The sequence below is a fragment of the Solanum stenotomum genome, chromosome 3, assembly GCF_019186545.1.
Source record: "Solanum stenotomum isolate F172 chromosome 3, ASM1918654v1, whole genome shotgun sequence".
NCBI lineage: Eukaryota > Viridiplantae > Streptophyta > Magnoliopsida > Solanales > Solanaceae > Solanum > Solanum stenotomum.
The window spans coordinates 6778339-6804333 of NC_064284.1; the positions used below are offsets into that span (position 1 = coordinate 6778339).

Below are 25995 nucleotides of genomic sequence, written 5' to 3' on the forward strand. Positions count from 1 at the left end.
AATCATATTTTAATTTCACACTATATGTAACACCTTACGACTAATAATTACAAAATATACTAACATCATGTATATATATGAAATGACTCGCATCAATCATATTTCACACCATATATCAATATCACACCTTACGACTAATAATTAATTGGATACGACAGATGGAATCCACTGCTTAAAAAACGCACAAAGGACTCCCTTCGAGAGCTACAATGAACAATATATTAGAGAAACAAGGTTTACATATTATTAATTCTTGTTTGTATTTGTTATCTTCAATTGATATTCAAGTGAAAGAGTTTAATAATATGTTACAGTAATAATAACAGTTGCTCCATTGATTAAATAATGTCACCTATACGTGCTGAAATTCGATCTGTATTTTTTACCAAAAATAATGATAAAGTTATTCAACGCATTCTGTATCTGAAAAGGGGCGGAATAGGCACTATATTGGTGCTCCCAATAACCTTTTCTCCAACAACCATGTTGTTAAATTCCGCCACACTTGCAACAACACATTGTTTACCAGTTTGAGCCATCACCATGTCACCCCTAACAAATTAGAGAATGAGAGCAATCTCTCCTCAATGTTTTTCTGTGTCCGCCTTCCGTCGGCTGTCTTCTCATGCGGCGGCGCGTGTAGATAACCACCGTCAATGCATTACCGAACCCACAAATCATACCAGTCACTTGCATACCGAGAAAACCGAACCTTTGATTTCGCTTATCAAGTCAACTTCTAGTAAGCCCCATTTGCTACAAATCCACGCCCATCTGATCCGCAACTCTCTCTTTCAACATCCAATTTTTTTCTCACCTTTCTTATTTGGTATTGCTCTTCATCCATTGCATGATTTGGGTTATGCTTGTCGGGTTTTTTCAAAATTTAGTAAACCCGATGTTTTCCAGTACAACATCATGATTAGAGCTTACGGAATGAGTGATTCACCGGGAAATGGTTTTATGTTGTATCAAGAAATGCTAAGGTCAGGTGTGTCACCGAATTCTCTAACATCTTCATTCGTTACAAATTGTTGTATAAAGAGTGGGTCTTTATTTGGTGGGCTACAGATTCATGCTCGAATTTTGAGAGATGGGCATCAATCTGATGGACGACTGCTGACCACATTGATGGATTTTTATTCATCTAATGAGAAGTATACTGAAGCTTGCAAAGTGTTCGATGAAATGTCTCATAGAGATACAATAGCTTGGAATGTGTTGATTTCTGTATACATGCGTAACCGACGAACTCGGGATGTTTTGGGTGTATTTGATATGATGCAGAGCTCGTATGATTGCCAGCCTGACAATGTTACTTGTTTGATGTTACTTCAGGCTTGTGCAAATTTGAATGCATTGGCATTTGGTGAGAGAGTTCATAGATATTGTGAAGAACATGGTTTTGACAAGGCAATGAATATCTGTAATGCACTTATAACTATGTACTCTCGGTGTGGTTGCCTCGAAAAGGCTTTTGAGGTGTTTAAGGGAATTACCGAGAAAGATGTGGTGTCTTGGACTGCCATGATATCGGGGTTGGCTAGCAATGGTTATGGCAGAGATGCAATTGAGGCATTTCGGGAGATGCAATGTGCAGGTGTTTCCCCTGATGATCAGACTTTCACCGGGGTTCTTTCTGCTTGCAGTCATTCTGGACTACTTGATGAGGGTAGGATGTTTTTCAATAGTATGAGCAAAGAGTTTGGGATTTCACCAAACATTCATCATTATGGATGTGTGGTTGATCTAATGGGTCGTGCTGGTATGGTTGATGAAGCTTACAACCTTATAAATTCGATGAAGGTCAAACCAGATGCAACAATATGGAGGACTCTACTAGGAGCTTGTAGGATTCATCACCAAGCTGACCTAGGAGAACAAGTCATTGAGCGTTTGATAGAACTTAAAGCACAAGAAGCCGGAGATTATGTACTACTGTTGAATATTTATTCATCGCTTGGTGATTGGGGTAAGGTAATAAACGTGAGAAAAATGATGAAAGACAGGGGAATCCAAACCAACCCTGCTTGTAGTACTATTGAGTTCAGAGGAAAAATACATGAATTCGTTGCAAATGACTTTTCGCACCCAAGAAAGACAGAAATTTACGAGATGTTGGATGAGATCAATCAGCAACTGAGGATAGCAGGATACGATGCTGAGACGGTGGCAGAGTTGCACAATGTGGGTACAGAAGAGAAGCAGATTGCATTATCTTATCACAGTGAGAAATTGGCTATAGCTTTTGCTGTTCTATCAACTCCACCTGGCACGTCAATTAGAGTTGCAAAAGACCTCAGGATTTGTGTTGACTGCCATAACTTTGCCAAGATATTGTCAGCAGTCTATAGTCGGGAAGTTGTTATTAGAGATCGGAACCGCTTCCATCATTTCAGAGAAGGTCGATGCTCGTGCAATGACTATTGGTAATTGTAAAATGTTTAGCCAGTAAATTCTGGAGCAGAATGAAAGTAGGACTTAAAAAGATTTTATCTTTTGAAAGAATGATGACAATGATATCGACAGTGGAGTTGAATAAATCATGCATCAGGAGAACTCTAGACGTACAGTAAAGAGAGAGAGAATTCCATTATTGCGGAATACAGCTTTAACTATGTCAAATAACAAGACCAAGTTGTGATCAGTATAAAGGCGAAACTTCCTGTGCTTATGGACTGAACTGAAGGAGTTTCAAGCTGGGAAAATTGTTGAATTTGCCAGATGGAAGACTGTGACTGCAAAAGGACTGTGATCAAAGGGAGGCTTACATAACTGGCAAAGTGATTTATAATAAAACCTCGAAGGCCCTCTTATCGAAGGACTGTTAAATTCCTTCCCCATCATCTTTCTTGTGTTAAATTTTTTCCATTAGTAACATAGACCCGAGTGAAGAATTGGTTAATATCACATACTAGTCAAATGGATAGATTTTTATAGAGTATGTCATTCTAATTGGAGATTGTGATCTAGTGGCGGCAGTATTATCTTGTTCAGGTTGGGAGACTCATTTTTAAAATTTTGAGAGAATTGGCTTCCTATTTAGCGAGGAAATCTATTTTTTACGTATCTTGTGCAATATTTGAAGAGCAAAACTATTTAATCAATCAAATATGCCTTAATACGCTAGCTCTACTTGAGAAATGAATAACTTAACTCTTTGCTTGCTACTATTTGTGCTTAGCAAGAGCTTGGGATACGTCAAGTTAAGCCGTTGCGTGCTACCAGTTACTGTTCAGAGATATGGATCTCCAAGCCGATCAACAGGCCCAAGGAGAGTTCAAGGACTTCTTGCTTCGTCAGATGCTTTCCCGGACAACTTTGTTAGCGCTTCCAATCATTTATTTCCCCCCAAAAAAAGAGAAGCTATTACATGTACAAACATAGAGAAGAAGCTGTGGTAAAATTCACCGAAAACCTCCAAAAATTGGGTAAGCAAAGTGAACAACGGGTTTAGAATACTCACTTTTAGCATATAAGTTTCAGAATAAATCGAAGTACTTCCGGAATTTTCATCACACAATCCCCACAATGACACTCAGATTCAAGAGAGATAGAAAGAGTTGATTTGACAAAAAAAAAAAAAAAAGGAAAATGACAAGAGTGCCTCAACATCGTCATTTGAGAGTTTACATACCGGAAAGGAGATACAATTCTACAACCTATTGTTTGTTTCTCCGTAACAGAAGCACCTTTCAACTCAACTGCAAAACTGGAATTTGTTGATCATCGTGAATTTTGCTAAATTGCTTTATTCTTGTCATCATTTCTTCAGCTTGTATTCTTCTAAGCAGCTACAGGTTCTTTCTGAACAAAACCTGTACCCTTCTCAATGCTAGACTTCAATTCTGGCTTTAAAGCATCCAGAGCTTTCTGTTCATACTCGGACAATCCTTGAAGGTCAGACGAAATCAAAGCCTCAACCCCATTCTTTCCTATTTTAATCCTTGAAGCAAAGAATGGAAGCTCTGAGACGTCAGACTGCACAAAAGCACACTCATAGACATCACTATCTCCATCAAGTGCACGGAGAGAGGACTCAACAAATCTTGCAGCAGCATAAGCCATGGAAAGTGTAGCAGACCCTGCACCAGCCTTTGCCTCCACAACTTCAGTGCCAGCATTTTGAATCCTCACAGTTAGCTCCTGTACTTCTTCGTCAGTAAAAGTAGTTGATGGTTTTGTCTTTGATAACAAAGGCAAAATGGTAATACCAGCATGGCCACCCACAACTGGCACATCTACGTCTATAAGCCTCAAATTTTTCTTCTGAGCAACAAATGTGTTTGCCCTGACTACATCTAGGGTGGTAACTCCAAAAAGTTTTTTCGGATCATAAACACCCTTTCGCTTCAACACCTCTGCTGCAATTGGCACTGTGGAGTTGACTGGATTGCTAATGATGTGGATAAATGCATCAGGGCAGTTATCAGCAACAGCCTCTACCAATGTCTTCACAATGTTTGCGTTAATGTTGAACAGGTCATCACGTGTCATACCTGGCTTTCTTGGAACACCAGCAGGTATGACCACCACATTTACACCTTTCAAGCAGTTGGCCAATTCAGATGCTCCAGTGAAATCTGAAACTTGGGAGGGAGTGTTGCAGTGACTGAGATCAGCCGCAACTCCTTTGACATTAGCTATATCATAAAGGTTCAGCTCTGAAACTAGTGGTGACATCTTGACCAAAAGAGCTAAAGGTTGGCCAATACCACCACTTGCTCCAAGAATAGCCACTTTGTAAGATGCTTGAGGCTGAACACAATTAACATATCCCCTGTTTCCATTTTGGGCCTTTGGAGTAATAGATTGTTTAAGGGCAGCAAGACTTTCTTTCCCAAGAAAGGACGATTCTGATTCACAGTTTACAGTTGTCGCAGCCTTCAAACCACTGAAACTCCTAATGTTGTTTTTGGAGTTGAATTTCACACCAAAGGCTTTTGATTGTGATATTGAGCTCCCTTTGCAACCAAGAGATGCGGTTGAGCCAACTGATAGAGTAGTTGCTGATGTAGCTGCCATTTCACACCCTGCAAAGCAAAAACATGATGTTAATTTTCTATCGATATTTTTTTAGTACACAACATACCACATCTGATGCATGATGAAGAATCTTCCCTATCTGTTACATAAAAACATGTGACATTGCATGAATAAAGAATCAGTAATGTGCTTCATTCAGTTTCCAATAATAGACAAACTTAGCATCTAAATGATGCACATCAAGTTAAATGAAATAGGCATCTTTCCTCAAGGAGTCTCCCTCGAGATTACCACTTAAGGGATCTTAGTTCTAGTTTCTAAAATAATACTCAAGTACTAATATTTACTGTTTCGTAGCTGTATTATAACCTTGAGTATCACTTCCATTGTTCTCTTAACACTTACTATTAACATCATTACCAAAATAATGCAAGATTTTGATAGATGAGATTCACTTTCCTGTTTTAGATTTAGTAATATAGGGAGTTATTAGCACTTTTCCGAAAACAATATTGCATTAAAAAGGATAGCCCTGTAAAAAGTAAAGTAGGAAGGAGAAAATCCTTTTTTATTATTATTGAGAAATCACTGAGTGCCAGTAGCACAGAGTTTGAAATTGTCTCCAATTAAATACCAGGCTTTTCTCCTTGACAAAGTTTAAAGCCAAGACTCCCGTCTAACTCAGGCATCATGTACTACACTCATTTGGTAAGCTTGTAAGAATTGGAGAAGTTTTGATAGTTTAAAAAATTGTGGGGCTCTCATGTTTATGAGAAAAAAATACACCTTTTGAGATCTAAATTGCATTTCAACTTCAAGTCAACTTGATATCAAATCATGACCATATGGGCTCTTAGAATAATATGCAGAGATGAATGGGGGGAGTATCTTTTTTGCAAAGATTGTTATTGCATAGATACAACCAATCTGAAAATCCCAAAAACCTAATCACAGAGGAATCAACAGAATAAACTAAGAAGTAGGCCAAAAAAGAACAATACCTATTCACAGAGGAACCAACTGAATAAACTAGAAAGTAGGCCAAACTGTTTCAGAACAAGAGTGCAGATATTAACGGGTTGATCCTTCGCTCTTAAAAGAGTTGACATTATATAGACACAGCCAAAAACTGAATCTATCTGGAACAGGATTACTAACAGAAGAAACCAGAGAGTAAGCGAGCTTTGTCAAAAATGAGAGGGCAGGTATTGCTATGGAGATTAGACAAACAAATCCTGATCCACACTGCTATGGTGCTCCCAACAGCTAAAGTTGGTTCTAATACCAAAAAGAAAAGAAAGAAAAAGTAGGTATTAATAGTAAAAGTCTAGCACGGTGCTTGTAATAGAAAATGTTGCATCAGCAAATCATATCCGACCAGCTTTGAATGGAATAGAAAACACATTTGCTTGTCAGCTTATCTAGTCACATGTATCAAACCAACTATTGCCACAACTGTTGCTATAACAAGCCTTTCCACAAACGAGGGAAAATAAACTAGCAAAAGAGGACCAAATAACAGTCATTTTATCCCAAAAGAAATAGAGTCCAGTATGTGGTCCACACCACTGATAAAATCTTCACCTAAGACACTCGAGAAAACTGTTCCAGTTTTAACAACACTCATCCATAATTTGTTTAAAACACAGAAAAGAAAGATTGCAGATGTATCTTTGCTGCCACCTTGTCACCACTAAAATAGAGGACTCGGTAGCTCCAACAAGATAACAGAGGCATCTATGTCGTACAGGTAGGCTCTGCTCTACTCTTCAGCGAACAAGGTATACGAATAAGTGATACAGAAATGGATATTGGAGAAAGATGGACCCTGATTACAAATGATACAGAAGGCTGACGTAGTACAATGGATTTTGTGAAGGACATAAACAGGATTTAAAACCAAAATATTTTCCCTCCAAAACTATAGATATTATTTTCAACCTAGGAATTTAGCCTCATTAGCATATCAAACGTGAAAAAATTGGTGAAGCTGACTGTTGATTGTGTGAAAATAGACTATTTGGAATACTTACAAGATGTTAAAATCGGACTGCAAAAAGCATATTTCTAGAATATTACACATGCACCAGGCACCTATAACTACTAGATCAGATCCTTGTTTCACTCTCATTGAATTCAGGGAAAACGGATGGCAACAGTCGATGAGCTAATTAAAATGAATAACTGGATGCACAGGCTATATTATAAGTACAAAACTGTTTATGACAAGAACAACATATTAGAAAACAGAAATAGCACAATCGCTCCCTTACAATTTTACATCAAATATGCACATTCGCATCATTATCCTTTCATATAGAGAAGCAAGCGGGAGAGATCCGATTACTCCTAGTTTGATTTCAAACTCAGAATCATATCCAATAAACAAAAATAGCAGGGTTTAACAGATCTAGAGTTGCAACAAACGAAAACACATGCATAAAAGGGTTGATTTACATCAGAGCTACTGCATTCTATTGAATTCAACAAGCAGAATGCAAAAATCCAGCAACTGATCCGAACCTGAACTGGATTGAATCAAGGACGCAATTACATAGATAAAACTCCAGATCCAAAATGATGCAGAGAAGACGTAAATCTAAAGAGCAGGGATGGAATTACCTTAGAAGAAAAATACGGCGGAGCTGGGAAAGTGAAATGGAGGGGTCGGAAGAAATTAGGAAAAGGAGAGGAGAAAGAGAGAGAAATTTGTACGTTTTGCCTGAAAGAAAATGCGAGCGAGCGAGTAGAGACCAGAGAGGGTTAAAAGGGGTAGGTTTTCATGTAAAAACAAGCTGAGTTGGTGGTGAACTAGTGCACAAAATATGGCTCTCCGTCAAAATGCACCCTTCGATCACATCGACTGATGACGCTTCCATCTAAAATTCAACGGTGGACCGCTAAAGCCTAAAGAAAAACGGAATCTGCTCTTTCTTTGATTCTTTTTCTTCTGCTCCTTTCTTTTTCATCCGTCCAATTTAAATCACCCTTTTTCTATTTTATTTTCTTTATTAGCACATAACCGACTTTTTTTATATATATATATATATATTTTAATGAGATGACTTATAGTCATATAAATATTTAAAATATTTTTAGTTTAATTCTTTTAAAAAAATTGTGTTTGACATAAATTGAGGTAAAAAATAAGTTTTTTTATAATTGTGTCTGATCAAATAGAAATAAATGGAGGGATTACTATTCTTTTGATAATACTTATTTTTACCACACTTAAGATTTTTGGAATTCAAACTCAATCTTACCCATTGAAGTTAAACTTAATAGCTATAAATTCTCGTTTAACTAAATAAATAAAGTCAAGACTATATTTTAGAGTTGGAGGTGCCTAATCAATTAGTGTTACGACTTGCCGGGCCACAAACCTAACATTTGAAAATAACATGGATTAGATTGGGTTTCAGTTTTCTACTCTAGACTAGATAGACTCCAACCTAAGGCCCTCAAGGGGACATTTGGTAAGAGAGATAAAAACTAAATTTTCATTAAAATGGTAAGCTTTAGCCTCTACATAACATTTCCAGCACAATAATTCCTATATTATTATATTGTTGGTATGTCAATCACTTCATAATTATTTATAATATAAATAAACATTGTTCCATAGCTTCGAATAGCTATATAGCGCGTGACCCAAAAGACTCCTTGCTTTCAAAGTTTCAATAAACCAAAGGTCATTTGCTTTGAATCATAAAAAGATAATTTTGTGAAGCTTTTGGTTTCAATATACTAAAAGGTCAATATACTGGAGATCAGTTGCTTTGAAGCATACTAAAGGCCATTTGCTTAATGAACACTAAAGGTCATTTTCTTTGAAGTGTGCTAATGTCATTTGCTTTGGTGTTCAATAAAAATGTAAAATCATGCCTTACCTAATGTCTCCACATAACTAATATTCCTGCATTGTTTAGTTGAAGTATTTGACTACTCACAAGTCACAATCACAACCCTTTGTTTGAAGTTCGAAGATTAAAAAAATTAATCTTTTTAGTATTGTGTTTCCTGGATAAAATCATACATCAGTACAATCTCATGAATTTCTTATCAAAGCTTTAGAAAGTTGAGTCCATAAATCCAAATTCCAAGTTTAAACTAACTTCAACATTGACAGGAATGCTTATTAGTTATTACTAGTACTGATCAATTAAGACTTTAAGAAAATCCGATTAAAGGCATAAATACTTCAATTACAAATCAAGTTTACAAAATATTAGCTAGTATGAAATTTCATCCTCTTCTTATATACTGAGCTTATCCATTTCCCTTCTTAGTGCATTAGCCCTCACCAAACTTCCAATGGTATTCACAGCAAGCTTCAAGTCTTCAATGGGGTTCCCTGGTGCAACTTTCTTGTACAAATAGCTGTCGAATGTCATCTTCTGCACATACTCATCAGCGCACATCTCCACGAAAGCTTCCCTTGCTGGATTCGACCTGTAAAATACCTTCTGCAATATATCAAGCACCTTGTATGTTGGCCAGTAAGTCTTGTCCCATTTCTCCAAGTACTTCCTCAAATCACTCTCGTCTACCATTCTCTTCCCATTTTCTGACCCTTCAACAATTGCTTCAGCACACATACGTCCACTCTTCGCCGCGAAGTAGATCCCTTCACCTGAACATTTGGTCACGTACCCTGCTGCATCCCCAACTAATGCGACTCTGTCTTGCAATCTTCTAGGCCTTGGGTGTTCTGGAATTGGGTGAGCCTCAACTCGGATGATTTTCCCGCCGGTGATTTTGGAATCGGCTCTCAGTCTTGTTGCTAGCTGGAATTTCTTAATGTCTGCTTTGTGGGTAACGGTGCCTGTGCCGACGGCAACGTGGTCACATTTGGGGAAAACCCAGCCGTAGAAATCAGGGGACACGTCATCACCGACGTACATTTCAGCTAAATTCTCGTAGTACTTCATTTTATCATCAGAAATTCTAATTCGTTCCTGGAATGCAATAGCGTACTCGTAGTCGCCGGCGTTAATGGATTTTGCGACACGGGAGTTTGCGCCGTCTGCGCCGATAACGGCGTCAACTTCCAGGGTGCACTTCTCACCGGCGCCGTTAGTTTTGGAATCGTAAGATGTGTAGTGTAGGACGTATGGTGAATTTGGGGCTTTTGGCATGTCCATTCTGAGAAACAAGCCGTTGAAAACAGAGGCTCCGGCTTCGGCAGCACGGTCACGGAGGTAGGCATCCAGTACTTCGCGGCGCACCATACCGATGTACTCGTGAGGCTTCAGAGTCTGTCCGATATCGACGGCGACGTTGGATGGGGAAATCATCTTCATCTTGGTAACTTTCCGGTCGATGATATCGAGAGGGAGATCGAATTCGCCCACCATACAAAGTGGGATAGCACCACCGCAGGGTTTGCAGTTGTCCATCTTGCGTTCGATTAAAAAGGTCTCAATTCCGCCCTTAGCGAGCGTCTCCGCAGCAGCGCCGCCAGCAGGACCACCACCAACCACCGCAACGCGAAGGTTTCGGCCAGTGACTCTTGGGCTGGACTTAGAAGCATTGATACGTAGCCTACGGTGGGTTTGGCTGGTAGGGAGGGATTTAGAGAAATTAATAGAGTTGTTTTCCGGCGAGGATTGACGGAGGCCGATGAAAGTTTTGAGAGCAATTGAAGCCATTGCTGTGTAGTGTGTGAGAACTGAAAGAGTGAGTGGAGATTTTATGAAATTTTTGTATGATTTTGATGGATATGGTTAGAGATATTAAGGAGATGAGTGCCGTCGATGAAAAGGGATGAATGGCTAAGATTTGATTTGGATAATAGTGGGTAGATTCTTGATTTGTTGTTTGTTTTTGGTTACATTTTTTTTTTTTTGGTTTTATCATAGTATGGGTCTTTAATTTTGCATGATGTCCAAGTGGCTCACATTCTGCCACGTAGCTACAGTTTTCTATTGTGGCTCACCGTGCTCTTATGCTCAATTTTGCTCAAATATCTCTTTGAAGGAGTGTTCTTGGGAAATTTTTTAAGAAACAATCGCAATTGTGTACTAGACGGAGGCGGACCTACGTTTGGTCAAGAGAACCCAAGAGGGTTCATATGAACCCACTTTGTAAAATATTACTTGGTATATATGATTTGTCCATTGAAATATACACGTATAAATTAAAAAATTGACCCCATCCAAGCAAATGATAGTCCTTGGTCCAGTGGTAAAGTGGGTTCATTTTTGTGGAAGTGTCAGGTTCGAAACCAGACAACAACACACTACTGGTTAGTGAGCTTCATATAAATTTTGAGAATCTAAAGCAAACCAACTAGACAGATTATATTTATTTTTAGTGCACATTGACATCAACAGTAGCTTAGGTTATAAATGTATGAAATTGAGCTTATATTAGCTCACCGTTGGTGGATCAACAATTTGTTAGGCCCAAATCATAGTGTCTAACATATTCCTAATTTTATTTGGATCACCAGTTATTCCATCCATTAAGTTAATTTGTTGAAATAATTGCCATGTTTCAAGATCGTTGGGTTTGCACCTTTACTTATGACTGGATTGAGAATTATTGGGCCTTATATCCAAATTTTATACACTGAAATTGGAAACAAAGTTAAAATCCAAGTCATCTTACAAATAAGGGAAAAGGCTCAAATATGCCCTCTATGCCATCTATGCCATTACCGTTTAAGAAAAGGCTCATTCATTCCATTATTTTTTAACGGTGGTTTTGCAAAACCATTTTTTACACATGGCCAATTATAATTCGGCCACGTCATTATTATTTTTATAATAAAAAATCAAAATTCTGAACAAACATTTTTTGCAAAACCATTTTTTACACGTGGTCAATTATAATTCAGCCACGTCATTATTTTTTTTTATAATAAAAAATCAAAATTCTGAAAAAATAATAATGACGTGGCCGAATTATAATTGGCCGTTGTAAAAAATGGTTTTGCAAAACCACCGTTAAAAAATAATGGCATGAATGAGCCAAACTTTTAACGGATGGCATAAATGAATCTTTTTTAAAAGTTCGATGGCATATTTGAGCCTTTTCCCTACAAATAACTATAGGAATAATTACTATTCAAGTTATGTTAATAGTGTATTTGTGTACCGTCAATATATATATACTCAACATCTAAGAAAGGGATATTGTAATTAAACAATTCTGTGAAATTCAGAAGATTAAATATAAATTAAATACCGATACGCAACTTATGTTTGTTAGAGTTGAATCGTTGTAACAGAACTCAAAGTAGATATGGTAGGTTTGAGCTTCTTAGACAGTTGGTTTATCAAACTCTTGCTACCTTCTTTAAGTCCATTTTTCTCTCCAACTTCCCCAGCTGCTGCTTTGGATTTTGTCCCCACATATACTTGCACTCATCTTTTTCTTTGTGGACATGCATTTATAAGGTAAGAATTTAGGCTTCATTAATATTCCTATAATAAAACTTTCAAAATCTTTTTTAAAATACAGAGTACCAGTAACATGAAGTGGACTCTGACTTTAACAATTTTCTTAGCAGTTGTAATTGGAGGTTGCAATTGCAAGATTGTGCAATTCATCTTTGGAGACTCTCTTTCAGATGTTGGCAACAACAATTTCCTCTCCAAAAGCCTTGCTCGCGCCAATTTGCCATGGTATGGTATTGATTTTGGGAGTGGATTACCTAATGGTAGATTTTGCAATGGCCGTACTGTTGCTGATATAATAGGTAGTAATTAACATTTTCAATTTCCTCTCCAAAAGCCTTGCTCGCGCCAATTGCCAATATTTGTAATTACGAATGTGTTCGCACATGTTAACCTTACCTATTGTGCAGGTGATGAAATGGGGCTTCCAAGACCACCAGCTTATCTTGATCAATCGTTAACAGAGGATGTTATACTATCTAACGGAGTAAATTTTGCCTCTGGTGGTGGTGGCATTCTAAACGAGACAGGCAGTTTATTTGTAAGTAATTCTCCTATCGATTTCCTTTAAAAATATACTCCCTCCGTCCCATTTTATGTGGCAACATTTGACCGGGCACGGAGTTTAAGAAATAAATGAAGACTTTGAAATGTTTACCAAATTGCCCTTTTAAAAAGTAGACTCAATTTCTCTCTCCTCATAAATGTATTGGAGTATTATTTTAAGATTAAGTGGGACCAACAAGGATAAAAAAGGAATTGTACCTTTAAATACTTTCCATATAAGGAAATGTGACATTCTTTTTGGGACTGACCAAAAAGGAAATGTTGCCACATAAAATGGGACGGAGGGAGTACAATGTATTTAAAGTTTAATTTGATTGAATTGTATGTACAGATACAGAGGCTTTCCTTATACAAGCAAATAGAGTTGTTTCAAGGCATACAAGACTTAATTAGAGAAAAAATTGGAAGCAAAGAAGCTAACAAATTTTTCCAACAAGCAAGATACGTGGTAGCACTAGGAAGTAATGATTTCATCAACAATTACTTAATGCCAGTTTATAAAGATTCATGGACGTACAATGACAAATCTTTCATCCAGTACTTGATGGACACTCAAAGGTCACAGCTTACAGTAAGTCACATGCATATCCTTTTCTCCATCCTATTTGTTGAAATAGTCTGTCTACCTCCACAAACAAGTTGCTACCTTATGCAAATCTCATTACACTCAGTTTGTTGTTGTGGTAAATTATTTAACCAATGATGTTATTTCCTTTTCCCAATTATTTTTTTCAGTTGTTGCATAGTTTGGGGGCAAGGGAGTTGATGGTGTTTGGGCTAGGGCCAATGGGTTGTATTCCACTTCAAAGGGTTCTAAGTACAGATGGTCAGTGTCAAGACAAGACGAACCAACTGGCACTTGCTTTCAACAAAGTAACAAACGAACTTGTCGTAGAATTGTCAAACACACTTGCGAATGCTAGCTACAAATTTGGAGATGCTTATGATGTTGTCAACGATGTCATTACTAATCCCGGCAATTACGGTACAAACTTATAAGAATTATTTCAAGGATTACATAAATGTTATGGCTAAACATACAAATTTTTGTATCTTACGAAGAATTTTAATTTTGTGTACTAAAAGACTGACCGTATAAAAGATATTTATATTTTCAATATCGTGCCTGAGTTAAATTCAACAACGTAAATATTGCAGGTTTTAGTAACTCGGATTCGCCATGCTGCTCGTTTGGAAAAATTAGGCCAGCATTGACGTGTAACCCAGCATCGACATTGTGCAGCGATAGAAGCAAATATGTGTTTTGGGATGAATACCACCCTTCTGATAGTGCTAATCAGTTAATTGCTAAAGAGCTTATCAAGAAACTCGGATTTTTGAAGCCTAACCAAACTGATGCTTCTCCTCCTACACCAGCTTTGGGCCCTTCTTCCGATGATGATGGACAATAGGTTTTCTTTTGACATAATATACAAACGTGTCTTAATTAACTTGGTCTTAGCTCACATCTTTAATTTGTCCTTTGACTTTGTGTGTACACAATTTGACGATGAAACTATACTTAAAGTTGAACAAGTATATAGGATGCGTGTATGGCTACTTGTTCAACTTTTATTATTATGATAGTTTTTGTGTTAAATCGTCCACATCCAAATTGAAAGACATATATAGATGTCAATTGAAACAAAGTTACATGCAATTTATGTATTATGACTTTTTTTTTTAACTTCCCATCTTGATTTTCTTGTTATATTACAGTATTCTACTGGAAAAATAGAAACATTATGGTCAACTAATCTGTTTCTTGTTCTTTTCCTTTTTTTTTTCTACTGGACTACACATTAAACAATGAAGACATGCATACAAATAGAGTCAACTAGCATAGATCCAGTCCCGAATATTCTTGCAGTTTCTGCCAAGAATAACGTAACCTTTTATACAACAACATACCCAGTAAAATATTACATAAAGTGGGGTCTAAGAAGGTTAAAGTGTACATACACCTTACTACTACTTCATAAAAGTAGAGAGTTTATATTCAAAAGCCCCTCAGCTAACGTAACCTTTTATATGTATAAAATGTTAAATTTCTACATATATATATGGCCATATTTAACTATTGGTGTCCAAAGTATAGACAATACGTTTAAAGAAACAAATTTTCTTGTCCAATCCGGTTGATATGTGTTTGTGCACTCATCAAGATTTCAACCCCATTATATTATATATATATATATATATATAATTGGTAGTAGAAGATTCTATTTTCTAAAACTAAGACATGCTTCCAGCAAGCTTCTAAAATAAAATAAGCGATAATATGATCTTTTACCAAATTTTCGTGGGACCATGCAACCAAAGTGAATGGTTACCACCTCAAAACCCACCATATCCATCTAGCATGCATGTACTCTTGATTTGCCAAATTGCTCAAATTAAAGATATTATTTAAAAGGTGCATGAGATTAGTTTACTTAATAGCTATATTATAACATCATTACATCTTTGGTTGTCTAGCACGCACCACCCCTTTTGAAAGGGTAAGTGTTGAAAGAAATGTCTCATGTAAATTGGGATAAGATCTCGAGACTCCTTATATAGCTCGAATAATCTATCTCCTTTTTAGCTAATTTTAGTATGTGAATTAATTCCACATTTCATTTTATCATAATATCATAGTCATAACTGTTGGGTCTAATGTAAGCTCCTCGAATCGTGTGGGGTTGTGAATGTACTTTCGGGAAAAGAAATAAAAAATCCAACTTCATCAGAACTTTAAACTTCTAAATTGGAAACAAACTTCAATTCATCTGCTTTGCATTTTTCTTCTGATACCAAACAAAGTTCATATAATTAATATGAATCATAACATAAATAAGTACACTACATATAGAACATATATAATACTGCTAATTAATAAGTACTCCTCAACCAATTCATCAACTAAGCTACTAGCTAGATCTGATATATCTGATCACAGAGATTATCCACACGATCATTAACTTTCTTAATTAGCTATTCAAAATATGAGCCAATTATGATTAAAATGGTACTTAACACAGTTAATTATCTTAAAACCATATATATAGATATTATATTATCTAGCATTCAACACATCCTCTTCCTAATTGGGACCTTGGAGTATGACGATTATTCGCCCCAGAACCTGGATAATCGTTTATCATCTCTTCAGCCTCTAGTACTTCTCTTCTTGTTTTTTCCTAACAAATTCAGTTTTATAAATTACCATCAGACTAATTTGAACGAAAAAAATATAATTAAAGATAATGAAGAAGTATGTACGTACCATACGAATTATATTCTCTGAAAGTACATTATGTTCTTGAGATATGTCTAGTAGTACCAAACTTCTGCTTCCTGCAGTCAATATATATTCATGATTATCGATCATTGATCGATAACAGAAGGAAAATTAAATTAAATTAACTAAGAGAGCTGAAATATAAACTTACTTGTGACTGGGACGGCATTAATGAAGCAGTTGATAGTATAAGAAAAGCAAAGAAAAGTAATAAATAAGCGAAAGAAAGGGGCAGCCATGCTCTTACTATGTTTCTAATAATTTGCTAGGATTTAATTTGCTGCAACAGAAGTGTCTAGTGCTCCATTTTATACATGCTTATTACGGACATATGGACCACTAACACATTATTATGGCAAAAAAAGGAAAAGAAAAAGGCAGTTAATTCTGTGAGCTTCTTTTGGTCGAGGCAATCAACTCATCCGCGATTTTATTGGTGCACGTGAATTTATGATCTCACTGATAAATTAGATATTTTTTAATATTATTTTGCCAGTGTTCATGATCTAAAAAAGGTTAAATGGTGTATTTGGTTCAATGCTAGGTTATCTCGAAGGAAGGGGAATCAATTCTCACTATGTGAAGATATGACATATATGCCTAACTCAACCTCAAAAGCTAGATAATCGGGATAGGATTATCCAAGTTCATAAGCAAACCATCTATTCATTCCCCAACAAATGTAACTCACTATAACATCCCCTTCACTTTCAAGCCTGACTGGAACATGGACTAAGAGCCCAAACAGGAGAGGACTGACTCTGATATCATGTAAAGATATAACATATGAGGCCTAACTCAACCCAAAAACTATCTCAAGAAGAAAGGATTGCTCAAGTCTATTTAAGCAAACCACCAATCCATTTTTTAACTAAACGTGAAACTCTAACCAACTCTAACACAGTCGATACACTTTTGTTTTCTTTTCTATTAGTGGTGCATCTATGCAATAGAAATTTTAGATTTGCATTTATCAAGTCACACTAAGTCAAAAAGTATAAATCAGAAGATGAATTTCATGTAAGGCATGCAACATTACTTAATAATTAGTTAAATAGTACACATAACGCGGTTAGGATGTTAGTCCATATCTTCCTCCCAATTTCCTTTTTGCATGTGAACCGTTGATATGAAACTTAAAAGCCAAAAAATAAGGGCACTTGACTTTTTGGGGTTTCAGTGGACAGTATAATGATGAAGAAAATTTATAAAAAGTCAAAATGGGGAACAAAATATATATGAGTACACTGTGCTAGTGGAGGGTGACAAAATAATGATGTGCCTCAATAAGGACTCTTGCTACTCTAATATTTTTTGTGAGGCCTTGGTGGAACATATTTATAATAATATGACGAATTTTATGGATATAGGTGCTCAACATATAACCGAGATAAAAGGTATTCTATGAAATTAAATTTGATAATTGTGTTAATAAAAAATAACATATATCTCTTCAAATTTGTTAAGATGCACGCAAGCCAATTCATACTTTACAATATCAAAGTATTGAATAAGGCCCTTTTGACATACATAATTGAAAGAAAAGATTCACACAATCAACAAAAATATAAACAATTTTTAGTTCTGTATATTGTTTATGAATATTTAGGACTTCCACTACAGAACCCATGCAACATGCATCATTCATGAACATTATCTAACAAGTAGAACTTTCCAGGCATTCATTATTTTACTTATTATATTCCTTGTTAAGAATAAAATAAAATCACAGAGTATTTGTTATAACTCCACTAGCCAGATGTTAGGCTTATAACTTTTTTGACAAAATATATTGTACTTTGTGTTCTTATATTTCTGGTAAGAATCCACTATTCCTAATAATGCTTTATAACCAAAACATTCTCAATTATATTAGTTGCCATCATTTTACTTTTAGAGATATCACATTATTACTACTTCATGGCATATTCGAACTGATTTACTTTAATTTTGGATCATATATATAATTAATGAGTGAACTTTTCGTTTACATGAAAATAATGGAGTATATTTTATCCGAGGTCCTTGCTTGGTACTAAGTTACTCACTCTAATTTTATGGCTTTACGTCTTTTCATATATTTGAGGGGCCAAAATCATCTCTAAATTCTGAAATTTCTGTCTTTTGCAGATTCAAAATGATTCTAACTGATCGATCACAAGGACTAACATTTGTTAACACTGAATTGGGCTGTTGTATACACGTTAAGATTGAACTTGGGTCCGATTGGAAAGCACTAATATTGGGCTTCCAAAACCGAATTGAAACCAAATATTACTCTAAAAACATCTAATTTTTGGGCTAACATGGATGGTGTTTAAAGCTACTTTGAACATGGGCCAAATCAATTTGGGCTATCATGGACTTTGAGTCCAAAATTCGGGAAGCTATTTCATTTCAGGACCTTTGAGGCTCCATATAGAATTGTCGGATCCCGGTCTATCACAATCCAAAGGCCCAAATTCAACTCAAAGTCTCAAACATATTTCTAATATTCTTTGATTCACAAACCTTCCATTTGCTCGTGTGAATTCAATTGTAATTTCACATTTAGGATTCGTGTGGTAGAGATGCCTTTTTCCAATAAACAATTCCCTTTATAATAATACTTGGAGCTTTAATTTGTTGGGTTCAATTTCAAATATAATAACCGCATTGACTAATGAGTAATATAATACAAGAGAAATAAAACAAAAAGTTGAGTTTGAATTTCGGCCAATTTGGCTCTTCGTTCATCGAGCCTACGGTAAGCTAAGGAACTTAGGCATGGGCTAAGGTCCTTTCTTTCAAAGGACCCCATATTTGATTGACAAAACATATCTTATAAAAATATATTACGTATAGTTTTTTAATAATAGATCTAAAATGATAAATTAAATCAAAATGTCAAAAATCGTACGGGTCATATTCTCTAAATATACTATATTTATATTCATATGTTAAAATCTTTAAGTTGTGAGAATGTCAAACTATAAGTATAATATTTATTTAGCAAAAACATGCATTTTTCAAGAATAACCATAAATGACACTTGAGATAGAAGCGAAGTAGAACAAACTTAAGATGAGGTGGAATTTAATTTGCTAAAAATTTAAATGGGACAAGGTAAATGGTTGATTTTGTCCAAATCTCCATTCACTCCGCAAAACGGTTCGGGCTGACTAGGTCCAGTTGGGTCATTCCACTCGCACAATTAGTGTCCAGCCCCCCTTTACTATTGTAACACCTGATCCCGTCGACTCGACATTTTTGCAAGCACCGACCCTGACTCAATAGGGCAATTCAAAGAGGAGAACGAGGACAACTGACTACCGCTAAAAGTCAGACTAAGAACATTGTATGATTTTGCTCTCACTTGGTATAACGATGATTTTATTAATATATTTATTTTTACAAAGTAAATATATTGCATATAAATATAATATTACAAAATAAAAAATAGATAAAGAAACTAAAGAGAGTATAACAAGGTTATATAGGGCGGGATAAAAATTTGGCAAATAGAAGTAGGACAAGGAAAAGCTGGGCAAAGTCATGCTCCGCCTCGTTCCGCCCCAATTAACTTCTCTGAAAATAACTATAAAAGAAATTATTAGACCATCTCCAATCCACCTCTATTTTACTATCGATACTTTATATTTGGAGAGTAAAATAGAGAATGGACACTCCAAAATAGTAGTTCTCCAAAATTTGGAGAACTACTATTCACACTCTCTATTTCACTTTTTCATTATTTTATTATTATTTCGATTACTTTCTAATTAACATATTATTTTACATAGAATTCTATTAATTAAATATCTAATATTCATAATTCTTTTTTAAATGTAATATAATATTTTTAAATATTATTTAATATATACTATTTTAATTTCAAATTAATAGTATTTTTTTCTAATTTTCGTGAATAATAAAATTTTATTTTATTATTAATTTTCATTATAAAGAATACGCAAAATTAAAATGGCAAGATGAAAAAATTTAATTTATAAATACAATACATGATATGATAATTTAAATACAAGATAACAATACAATACATAACATAATAATTTAAATACAAGATAACAATACACTATAATACATAACATAATAATTTAAATACAATATAAAATACAATACATAACATAATAATTAATTGATCACAACAATAATTTAGAAATTCGGTAGGTCGTTTCCAAATTTAGCACTATTCGGAAAAAAATTAGGATATGATTCCGAGAATTATTGTGATTGTGGTTGTGATTGTGGTTGTGACTACAGTTGTGATGGTATACGATANACATAATAATTTAAATACAAGATAAAATACAATATATAACATAATAATTAATTGATCACAACAATAATTTAGAAATCTGGTAGGTCATTTTCAGATTTAGCATTATTTGGAAAAAAATTAGGATATGATTCCGAGAATTGTTGTGATTGTGGTTGTGACTACAGTTGTGATGGTATACGATATGGGTTATTATTTAGCTGATGGTATATATCCTAAATGGTCTACAATTGTTCAAACAATTCGTGATCCTCATTCCCAACAAAAGAAATATTTTTCTATGAAACAAGAATCGTGCCGAAAAGATGTTGAACGTGCATTCGGAGTTTTGCAATTATTGCAGGACTGTCACGTTTTTGGAGAAAGGAAGTGCTACATGATATAATGACTACATGTATTATACTGCACAACATGATAATTGAGGATGAACGTGATCTCAATGCACCAATTCAAGATGCCGTAGAGGCTCCAACTCCAACTATAGAAATGGTGATAGATGAAAATCTACGGTTTGAACAATTTTTAGCTAGACATAAAAAAATTAAGGACAAAAATGCTCATTTTGAACTCCGTAATGCATTAATAGAGCATTTATGCGAGCAACGTAATAATTTTGAAAATTGAGTGTTTATGTAATTGTATGTCACTTTTATTTGAATTTGTCCCCTAATTTAAGTATTATATTATATTTTATTGCAATTTATGTTATTTAAAAATTTAGAATTAAAATAATTTTATATCACATTAAAAATTATATAAAGTAATTATTTGGGAAAAAGGAAATTAAGGATTTATATTATGAAATAAGAAAATAAGAATGAAATAGAAATAATAATATAATATTGAGGAGAGAGAAAAAGATTCATTTTTAGAGAGTAAAATAGAGAATTGGGTTGGAGTTGATTGTCTGAAAAAATAGAGAACTCTATATTTGGATAGTAAAATAGAGGATTGGGTTAGAGATACTCTTACATGCTCATATAAAACTGGGAAAATTGTATGAAATAACATATTATTAATTAAAATTAAATGTTATAACCATAGTTTATTTTAATTGTAATTCGCAACAAACATCTCATTTTTTTGTCATCTAATTCGGTACACAATTAGTCATTTTATACATTTCGGTATAAAATGTATAAAATGTGTTTGTGTTTGTATAAAGTGAGAGAAAAGTGTATATACAAATACAAATACATAAATTTTCGTCTTATACACTTATAATTATACAAATACAGATCTTATTATATAAATTACAATGTATAAATGAATTTATACAAAACTGAACAATTTGTATAAAATTGGATGTTTGTAGCGAATTATACAAATCAAAAGCTCCATAGCAAACATAAAATTTGCTATGGAACGCACTATAACATACAAATATGATTTTTATGTTTGCTATATGTGAAAGTTGTTGTATAAAACTACTAAGATCATACTTCATATCTTCAACACCAACAATTAGAGCTGTCGAAAAAGGCCGGTCCAGCCCCACTCGGCTCAAACCTCACGGGCAAATGAATTTGAAGGGCTAAGGCGGGCCGACCCTTCATTTGGCAGGGCCTTAAAATGCTCAACCCAACCCAACCCTAGAAGGCCCGAGGGCTGGGGTGGCTAGCCCTTTTTTGTTTTCACACTTATAATTCTATAACATTAAAAAAATGAGAAGATTTTCAAATCAAATATGACAAACAATGGTGTTGTTTCAATAACACTAGCAAAAATCTAGTGTAATTAGCATGTATCTCACATGCCAGATACGCGAGTGAGATAAAAGAGTAACAAGAAAGATGAGAGGAGGCGAGGGCGCGAGATTTGTATATGTATCATAGATACATGCGAATATACTTGGATAGAGTGTAGCTAGAACAAATTAACCTAATTTTGAGTACGAGATACATGTATCTGAGTATAAATATTCATAATATTACAACATAGCATGTATTCAAATAATTAGATTATATACTAGTGAGATTATTGTAAATTACTTTTAAATAACAAGTTTTGGCTCATGGGCTGACCCCGGCCCAGCCCTAATCAAGCCTCAAGGGCCAATGACTTATATAGGCCGGGCATATATCCCCTAGTTTTAAATGGGCTTAAAATTTTTTATCACAACCTTACCCCAATAATGGGTAGGGTTGGCCCCATGAGCTAAGTCCATTTTGACGGCTCTACCAACAATATTGTAACTAATTTCAAATCTATATAATAATTAAGCTAAAACTTAACCAAATTAGAAAGTTAAAAAAAATGTGAAACTGACCTATTCCCAAAGTACATAGGGAAAATAAGTGTGGTTGATTCAAATTCGTACTTTATATCGACTTTACATAAGGTTTTTTCAAAATTAATGATGTAAACGTCATTTTAAAATTACGATATTGATGTGGAGGAGTTGTGATGCAGTAAAGTTAAATTAATTAATTAGTGTAAAAGATTATATTAGATGATTAGGAGGACTATGTAATTTTACCAGTTCAAATCTTTTGGTGGGAAGTGCTAATATGACAATTTAAATTAGCAAAAAAGAAAATGAAAAAATGTGACAGTAATTGCCAAAAAAATAAAGATGTTAAGTTGTCATTTGTACTTCAAGAATAGTTAAAATGTCTTTGCCTTTCAAAATTTGCATACAGTGAGAGCTTTTTATGTTTACTTTATATAACTAATACATAGATCATCGAGCATTTTTACGTAATTAACAGAATAAGATTTCTTAATTTTCTAAAAATATCTAATTTATTAATCATTAATATCACCCAAAAAGGCAAAAAAAAAAAGTCTTCCATTTCATGTTATGTATTTGAGTTTCGTCAGAAAATTGGAATAAACGAGTCGAAATGGAGTATTCATTATTTTTACTTGATTCAAACAATAAAAAAATTACCCTACCATTTACAATGAATTTTGTAATTTATTGCATCTTTCAAATAAAAAAGTACTAATTCATTTGGCTCAATTAATTATCTGATTTAAGATAATTGATAAATCTCAAGTTAAAGGCAAAACATGATAGAGAAAGATGATTAGTGACTACTTCCTAATTTTTCCATTTTAATCCCAACATGTCTTAATCACAATTTGTCTTTTAAGTAATGACCTATTTATTAACCCCAGGTGTACAGGTCCCACATGGCCGTCCTATTTATTTTTTTATTAAAGGAAAAGTGAATTAATTAAAATAAAAGGTCCTTTTCTAGAAGACTTACAGTATATAGTTATGTATTACAATAAATCATCATTATATCAACTATCCCCAAAAATTTAAAATCCATACTTTTGGGACTTAAGCCAAACTTAAATACTTTATTTGTCTATTTTATTTATTTATTATATCAAAAATAAATATTTATTTTAATATAGTATTAAATTTAAACATTAATAAAATAAGTTATTAGAATACTTATATTATTAAATATCAAATAATATAATAAAGTTATTATTTTATTTATAATATTTTTAAAAGGGTGACAAAAGTCAAATCTAAATATGTATGTATGAATAAAGGGAGTAGAAAAAATGTTTTATTTTAAAGACAAATCAGCAAGGCTTTACACCGAAAGAGAAAAAGATGTGGCAGCCACTTTAATATCTTTATTTGTGGTTTACCAAATAAATAAATAAATCTTTATGTGTGAAAGTTGCCTTTATTTTTTTCCTTTTTTTTTTTTGTGGGGGGAATTCTTTGAGCAACTTTTAACAAATATAAAAATTATATTTGTATGTTTAAGCTAAAGTTTGCATTATTACGCTCTATAACAAATTTTATGATTTCTATGAAGCATCAGATTGTATAAATCAATGGGAGCATCAGATTTGTATAAAATCGCTGGCAGCCTCTCATTTGTATAAATCACTTGCAATCTCTCAATACAATTTTATATGTTTGTATATCTGCATAAAATTTGAATTTATATACAATTGAATCGAAATAAAACGTTTGTATATCAAATCTCTCTCTCGCTTTATACAACACAAATTATACATTTTAATTTATATAATCAATATTTGTATAAAGTGAGAAAGAGAGAAACACAAAAGAGAACTGGGCAGGGGAAGATCTATATTTGTATAATTATAAGTATGAGACGAAAATATATGTATTTGTATTTGTACACACTTTTCTCTCGCTTTATACAAACACAAACACATTTTATATATTTGTGTTTGTATAAAGTGAGAGAGGTGAGGGAGAGATTGGCGAGCAAGAGAGGGAGAGTGGCGAGCGAGAATTTCAGGGAGAGAGGCGAATGGCAACAATTTGCTACGGGTTGCAATTAAATCAAACTGTGATTATAACATTTAATTTGAATTAATAGTTTGTTATACCATTTTGCCATTTTTATTTTATTTTTTTTAGGAGAGACAACAGGACAGATGTTGGTTTCTCTACTCCTATTAGAAAAGCATAAAAGTGTAGTGATTAGTAAAGTCAAGTTTTAGTTTACAGGATGATGATTAACAAGTGTCATGGCCACTTGACTATTGCTTAATAAAATGGATTACGAGACTAATGTGTTTAATAACCTTTCTTTTGTCCAAACATAAGAAAACTTGCTTAAGAATAATGCTGCACTTTTAGGGCACGTTTAATTGAGGAACAAGTTATTTCGTGATTAATTATTTCGAAATTACTTATTTTTCAGGATTGTTATTCAACCTTTAATGTAGAAGAAAAATATCACCACAATTCTGAAACAAGTTATGTGAGGATTTTTTTTCCAATCAAACATGAAATAATTTCATAATCTCGAAATTAATTATCCCGTGTATATCATATCAAAAGAGCCCTAATGTGGATATGTCCTGCTGATGTGGTGGAAATAGCAGACCAATGAAAATTGACCAAAGTTAATATAATTTTAATTGGTTGATTTTGAAATCAAATTCCTTCAGATGTAAGTCTTGATATATTGGTGGATCATGTAGTGGTGGAGACAATTTTTTATTAAGGATATCTAAGAATAATGATGTGTGGCTATTAAAATAAAATAAAAAATTATTGTGTTGTTTGAGGTTCAAATCCGGAACTCCTTCATTCAAATGGACACCTATTACCACTGCACCAAAAATATAGCTTTTGTCAAGAATGTCCAACTTTAAATATATATATCCTTTAAATGTAAAATTTGACATATATATATAATGTAATTTTCCGACGAAGGGATGACTATAGCTACGCTCCTGGGTGGATGAGTAAATCATAAATTTAATATTCGATTTAATAGAATTACATATGAAAATAATAACTGTTGAGACTTATCAGTTAGTATAACTTTTTTGAAAAAAATTAGTACCTTTTTCTTTTTTTACCTATCAGATTACAAAAACATTTTAAGAACAGCTGAAATTTAATTTATACAACATTTTACAACAAAATTTAAATTTTAGGCAGCAGTAGTAATAAAACTTGAAACCTTCACATTGTAAAGATTTGTAGTGATATAAAATAATATCATCAGAAAAATTGA

At 34.0% G+C, this 25995-nt stretch overlaps 4 protein-coding genes and 1 long non-coding RNA gene across 5 annotated transcripts; 2 read left to right on the forward strand and 3 right to left on the reverse strand.

Moving 5' to 3' along the window:
- The first annotated feature begins 482 nt into the window (after window positions 1–482).
- Window positions 483–2768, forward strand: LOC125857617 (pentatricopeptide repeat-containing protein At3g47530). The gene has a single exon (XM_049537225.1). It carries the CDS (start codon window positions 568–570, stop codon window positions 2431–2433), a length of 1866 nt encoding a protein of 621 aa, XP_049393182.1. The 5' UTR covers window positions 483–567; the 3' UTR covers window positions 2434–2768.
- Window positions 2769–3446: 678 nt separating this feature from the next.
- On the reverse strand, window positions 3447–7764 carry LOC125857623 (malate dehydrogenase, chloroplastic). Its single transcript, XM_049537231.1, has 2 exons — window positions 7609–7764; window positions 3447–5033 (listed from the first exon to the last, which is right to left on the reverse strand). Exon 2 carries the CDS (start codon window positions 5023–5025, stop codon window positions 3787–3789), a length of 1239 nt encoding a protein of 412 aa, XP_049393188.1. The 5' UTR covers window positions 5026–5033; window positions 7609–7764; the 3' UTR covers window positions 3447–3786.
- A 1398-nt stretch (window positions 7765–9162) lies between these two features.
- Window positions 9163–10673, reverse strand: LOC125857621 (geranylgeranyl diphosphate reductase, chloroplastic). Its single transcript, XM_049537229.1, has one exon. It carries the CDS (start codon window positions 10635–10637, stop codon window positions 9243–9245), a length of 1395 nt encoding a protein of 464 aa, XP_049393186.1. The 5' UTR covers window positions 10638–10673; the 3' UTR covers window positions 9163–9242.
- Window positions 10674–12452: 1779 nt separating this feature from the next.
- LOC125857628 (GDSL esterase/lipase At1g74460) lies at window positions 12453–14657 on the forward strand. Its single transcript, XM_049537236.1, has 5 exons — window positions 12453–12691; window positions 12800–12930; window positions 13288–13527; window positions 13692–13941; window positions 14115–14657. Exons 1-5 carry the CDS (start codon window positions 12466–12468, stop codon window positions 14366–14368), a joined length of 1101 nt encoding a protein of 366 aa, XP_049393193.1. The 5' UTR covers window positions 12453–12465; the 3' UTR covers window positions 14369–14657.
- A 1041-nt stretch (window positions 14658–15698) lies between these two features.
- Window positions 15699–16540, reverse strand: LOC125857646 (uncharacterized). Its single transcript, XR_007445690.1, has 3 exons — window positions 16391–16540; window positions 16225–16295; window positions 15699–16138 (listed from the first exon to the last, which is right to left on the reverse strand). It is a non-coding gene; the product is annotated as an uncharacterized LOC125857646 (long non-coding RNA).
- Between the last annotated feature and the right edge of the window lie 9455 nt (window positions 16541–25995).